Here is a 6002-nt window from a genome sequence, read left to right as displayed (position 1 = left end):
GAGAGAGAATGAGATAAGGAGAGAGAGAGAGAGAGAGAAAGAAATTTGCAGCCAAAACCAGTGAGATTCCAAGCGTGTTGCAGCCTTCCCCCTGCAGCCGCCAAATTCCCCAGCACAACTCGTAACTCCAGCGACGCTTCCGTTCCTTGTTTCGCATGGCCCGATTCTGGTGAAGACCCTTTTTCGGCCACGCCGACGAGTTTTCCCGGCATTCTTGCAATCTTGTTCGACACACCAGTCGCGCCCCCAGTCATCACCGAATTTATTCTTGCGCTTCCGGTTGCCGTGCCACGTGTTCTCGTAGCCCACACCTTCATGAATATCATCATCACGTTTCTTCGACGCCTCTGACCGACGCTGTAAAACATCCTCGAGCCATCCAGAATTCTCATGTCCATTGGGAATTCAGCCATGTGAGCTTGGCATTTTTCCTTCCTGGTTTCATTCTCGCAGATAATTTCTCCGAACTAGGTAATCCTTTTTAACCGAATTTAATTTGGTCATTTTGATATTTTGTTATTTAGTGTGCTATTATTTATTTCTAATTGTGATTTGTTAGACATTATCTGATTAAGAAGGTTGTTATGTCGAGAATCACAATGATAAGAAATACCGAGCCGAGAGATGTCGGATTAGATTTTTGATTATTGTGATTTTTCATCTTGAGTTGGGGTGAATTATCTTTTATGTGGCTAATTACATTTCTCATGTTAATTTTTAGTAAATTTTCTTAAAATCCTTTTTATAAAAATCGCATTACATAATAGGTTAGCTTGCATTTCATGTTAGAACCTTTTTTTTAAAGGATAATATAGGAACGTAGGAAATTTTGTGGTTAAGATAGATTTAGTTATTCTTCAGTTTAGATGATAGGATACTAAATATGATTCTAATAGAAAAGTTATAAAAAACAGAAAAGTAAAAATCATAAAAAATGCATATAGAATTACCATGTCATCTATTCCGTATCATGTAGCACATGCATATTTAGGATCATGTAAATCGGATTGCAAATATATATTGTGATGGTTCAAGTTATGTTAGGTGAATTGCACCTCACATGTCATTAGAGTAAAAATCATGCATATTAAATTTAAATTAAGATTGCATATAATTAATATTTAAAAAAGAAGAAAAATTAGGTGTCATGTCATTTAGAAATCATGTTTAGGGCATACATTTTTTATCAGCATTTTTGTAAGTTTTTTTAGAGAGTAGACCTTGATAAAAGTTGTAATTTATAATTTCTTACAATCTATCAATCCGGTTTATTGAATGTTATTTTATTGATTGTGCATCTGCATGACCACCCTTCGCATGTTAGTAGCTTATGTTAAAATTAATCAAGATTACTTGTAAAAATATTTTTGAAATTAAAATGAAAAGGTACTGAAAGGACGTTAAATTAATCTAGCGTAACCATGTCCTCGAACCTATTGAATCTCTAGTTTGCAAAAGTAAAGTATTCTTTCATATTTTACTTGGGTTTCTAATCAACTTTAATTGGTTAGTGGCAGCTCCAAATTGAGTATAAATGTACATTTAAATGGATTAATTTTTTAGTGTCAAGTTATGATTGGTAGGACTTGGGGGGTCCATGCTAAGTCTTCAAACTTATTAATCCATTAGCTTTCTTTCGGGTAATTCACCTTCGAAAGGTCGCGACACTTATATATAACCTGCTTGATATAGGGTGCGTTTGGATGGGCATTTAGAAAGCCCATTCAGCCCCCAAAGCCCCTTCAGCCAAAATAAGGGTGTTTGGCAATCTCTTGAAGGAGCTTTCAAATGAAAGTAGAGTCCTTGGAAATGCTGAAATCATTTTATTTCTTCCTAAACTATCATCATTAATTTTTCATATTTCCTTTATTACTCCTATATTTATTTATTTTTAAACGAAAAAGGAGCAACTCTTCGCCGGACCGGCGAAGGGTGACGGCCGCCGGTGAGCCGATCTAGTGTCGGCGGCCGTCGGATGAGGTCGCCCGACCTCGGGCGACCAAGGTCGCTTGACCTAGGGGTCGTGCGACCTAGGCGACTGCCGCTTGGGTCTCGCGGCCGCAGGCGGCCCTTGCCGTCGCGCGACCCTCGCGAGGCCTGGCGAGGGCCGCCGCAGCTGCGAGACCCGGGGCGGTCGCTTGGGTCGCCCGAGGTCGGGCGACCTCCGGCGCACTCGGCTGGGTCGCCCGAGGTCGCCCGACCTCCGGTAGCACTCGGTTGGGTCGCGCGACCCTAGCCGAGGGTCGCCCGAGGTCGGGCGACCTCCGGCAGCCCTCGGCCGGGTCGCGCGACCCTCGCCGGCGGCCGCAGCCCTTCGTCGGTCCGGCGAAGGGTTTAGCTGAATTTTCAAAAAAAAAAAAAGAAAAGAAAAAATAATACCCATCAAAGCCCTTTGTGAAAGTTTTTTTTTACCAAACACACACTCAACTCAAAGTCCATTTGCAAATTTTTTTTTTTTACCAAACGCAACTGCATTTTCCCCAAGTAGCTTAGGGCTTTCAGCATTTGCATTGGACTCAAAGCCCATTGCAAATGCTGAACCAAACGCAGCCATAGATTAGCAAGATCATATCGCTTTATATTACCGCATGCTATGGCTTGAATCTGAAAGAAAGGATTAGAAGAATGGAAGCTATTCTATCACAATGCACCAGAGATATATAATTCGGACACTTCAACCGAGTTATTATATTTTAGCTTTTTGAAAGAGTTTAATGAAAATACTTAATATCAAAGAACAAACGAAATTGCCCCGCATTGTTTAATTAATCTGATTCGACATTTGCATAACCAATCATATGTCTACACTATTTGTTTTTATATCATCAAAAATTTAACAGTACTTTGAAAGATCATTTATCTTGTCCACCCATAAGCTTTTCTCGTATCATTCTCATATCATGCACATGGTGTGTATAAGGAGATGGAGTGAAGTTTCATTTAGCTCAATTTGTTGGGAAAAGAACTAGAGAGAATTGTTGTAGATCCCCTTACTAAGGAATGCCCTCTTTTAAATCCATTTTACATAGGTAAGATTCGAAGTCAAATTAATTAAACTTCTTTATTTTAAGTGATACTTTAGGATGAATTATAGAATAGCAGAGCGTAGCTCACAGGCTTGGGTAGATAGGTGAAGTGTATCTAGAGGCCCAAGGCACGCCAAAATTAATTGTACTTGATATTGCAGGAAAATGCTTCTTTTGATAAGAAGAGAGGAACATACTTATCCAGATTCAAGTCTAGTAGATTAAGGGAATCACCACCTTTGATCTTATGAGATCCACATAAGGGATTCGCATGTGGTCTATAAAATCAATGGTTGCAATTCACCTTGTCTGATGCACACAAGTCCGAGCAAGAAATTGGCGAGGGAGAGGGGCTAGTCCTCCAAACTTCTAAAATCTTCTGATTTTTTGCCAATTGTTCGAACTTTATCAGGAAAGAGGAGGCCGCTCAGAATTCACGTAGGTTACCGCCAAAAAATAAAAGAGAGAGAGAGAGAGAGGTTTAGAGTTTCTTTTTGGCCTAGCAAAAAGGCAAATTTTTTAATTTTTTCTTTTGATCAATTGTCTTTTACTTTTTTCGTAGTCTCATTTATCACCTCTAAGGAATGCTTTACAACTTTTGCTCAATTTCATCTGGAAACATCGGAAAACATTAGATTTGTTATATAATTTAAATATTTAACAAAAGCAAAATAAAGGTAGAAAGATTCACGAGTGGAAAGTTGTGGTTTACAAAAATTATAAGATAGTTCTTGGAGATTATATTGCCATATTAAACTCAAAGTTTTGTGACAAATATAGTTCACGCCGTCTGAGTTTGACCACCATCACATTGTTCTCTTCATTAGGAGGTGAGACCTCCACATCTCAAGCATTCATCTGCATATTGGCTGCTAATAGTCAATTAACCACAATCTTAATTATTTGAATTTCACCAGAAGTTTAACATTCGTAAAGTGCTCAATAGATGATTTCCACCATATGAGAAATCAAGATCCTGGCCTGTGGTAGCTATAGACTGCATAGAAGGTCTGTGTGAAAGTAAGCAAAAGCAAAACCAAAGCAGCAATGAAGGAAATGATTGACCAGGGATTGCCAAAGTACTTGTGCTTGAAAAGGAACGCCCAGCCATGCCGCCTGTGGCAGGAGTATTCTGTCACATGCGCAGACACTTTAGAAAGATAACTGCTGTTGATGTCGAAGACCACCTCCTGGCAAAGCCCGTTGAAGAGGTCAGCGACCTCGGTGTTGCTCCCAAGCCAGTGCTCAATGATCCCGCGGTCGTGGAGGTGCCTAATGTCCTTTGGGGAGTTGATCAAATTGTCCATGAAGACTACGTAGGAGGTGATGTCGTTGCTGTCTTTGCTGTCATTACTGTCGTTGCTGTATTTGAAGTGACACTGCTCGAAGGCTATCAAGTTGAGAAAAAGTGACCTTGTCCCATCATGGATCACAAGCCGGGGGATTTTGAGGCTCCCGTCCTCAAAGTGGATGTCCCAGAACTTGTCTGTCTTTTTCCTGCTGAACTTGATCCCGACTTGTCGGAGCTCTGTCACGCAATGGACGAGTTGTTGCTGCCTCTGCAAGGGGTCCTTGTGCTCCTCCTGTTTCACGCCAGGGTGTAGGAGGCTCTGCCGGAACAATGCGAGGCAATGGAGATCATTCTGGTCGGATAACGGGAAGTCCAGCCTGTTGCTGTGGTTGGTCGCATCTGTTGGCTTCATATGGTCGAAGAACAAGAGCGCCAGCAGGGCCAACTCCTTCTCCAGGTCGGGGTGGCCAAGCTGGCCGAGTTGGAGGCAGTACAGCCGGTTGAGTATGAAAAAGGGGATCTGATTCTCGAGCATGATCATGTCCCGCTGAATCATGTGCATTGGCCCCTGCATCGAGAAGACGGGTTCATTGCTAAGGTAGCCGAGTGTCTCAAACCCCTCGTTAAATCCCCGAAAGAGCTCGATCACAAAGCACCCATCAAGGACCATCATCTCCACGAACTCGGGGCTGCTCATGGATATCGTCCCCTCGTAGCAGGCGCGAGCTCTCTTCTCGACCTGCTTCACGGAGTGTAGATAGAGGTCTATCTGGTGATTGGTACGCGAGAGGATGCGGTCGAGGCAGCGCCACTTGTGCTGGTCCATCTGGCGGAGGCGCTTCTTACCATGGTGATACGGTCCAAGGGAGACGATTTGAGGGACGTAGGCCTTGTCCTCGCCATGCTTAAGAGAGTGCGGGATCCGGTATATGGAGAGCTTTTCCCATGGGCGTTCCTCGTTGTGCCTGTGAGCTTGCTCAAGTTTCTCTTTGATGGAGATGAGCTGTTCAGGGTCGGTTTCAGCCCCATCGTTCACGACCACAATCTGGAGAACCTCGGATGGTCCTTGCCGTGGCGGCTGAACGTGGTGGTCTTCAGGCTGGTGTGGGTGGCCGTGCTTCAATCTTTCTGTGGATGCATTGCGGATTGTTCCGTTCTTGCGCGCTGATTGCGCAGCTACTCTGACCTTGCGAGTAAATAACCGCACACGCCATATGTTGCGTATGAAAGCCATTTTCTCGGGAAGAATCGATTCAGAGCAACAAAAAAGGTGAGATTCTAATGTCTAGGGATATTGGATCGAAGAAGATATTTTTCGAACATGGAGATTCGAAACGAGCTTTATAAGATCCTAGCCCTTATGAGGTTACGTCGATTCCGCCCTAATAGAGAATTTAATATTTTGCACATTCTATAATTATCGAAGGAAATGGAGTGAAGACTCGTCAATGCTTTGGTGGGGGAGAGGAAACATGCCCACCTAACCCATGCAAGGTATAATAATTATTGCACCGCCTTTAATCTGCCCAAAAGGAGTAGAAGACCTCATGTTCCATGCGAACCGTACGTAGAGGTTCAAGACATGCCAAAATTAATTACAACGGAAAAATGCATCTTTTGATAAAAAGAGAAGGAAATACTTATACAGACTCAACTCACCTGTCAATATTCGGCTTCAATGTGGT

General features: G+C 42.7%; 1 protein-coding gene across 1 annotated transcript; it reads right to left on the bottom strand.

The window, feature by feature from the left end:
• Positions 1-3994: 3994 nt before the first annotated feature.
• Positions 3995-5551, bottom strand: LOC104420376 (UPF0481 protein At3g47200). Its single transcript, XM_010032230.3, has one exon. The coding sequence runs from the start codon at positions 5549-5551 to the stop codon at positions 3995-3997; it is 1557 nt and encodes a 518-aa protein (XP_010030532.2).
• Between the last annotated feature and the right edge of the window lie 451 nt (positions 5552-6002).

The sequence above is a fragment of the Eucalyptus grandis genome, chromosome 9 (genome assembly GCF_016545825.1).
Source record: "Eucalyptus grandis isolate ANBG69807.140 chromosome 9, ASM1654582v1, whole genome shotgun sequence".
Classification (NCBI taxonomy): Eukaryota; Viridiplantae; Streptophyta; class Magnoliopsida; order Myrtales; family Myrtaceae; genus Eucalyptus; species Eucalyptus grandis.
This window is presented reverse-complemented; position numbering and strand designations above follow the sequence as displayed.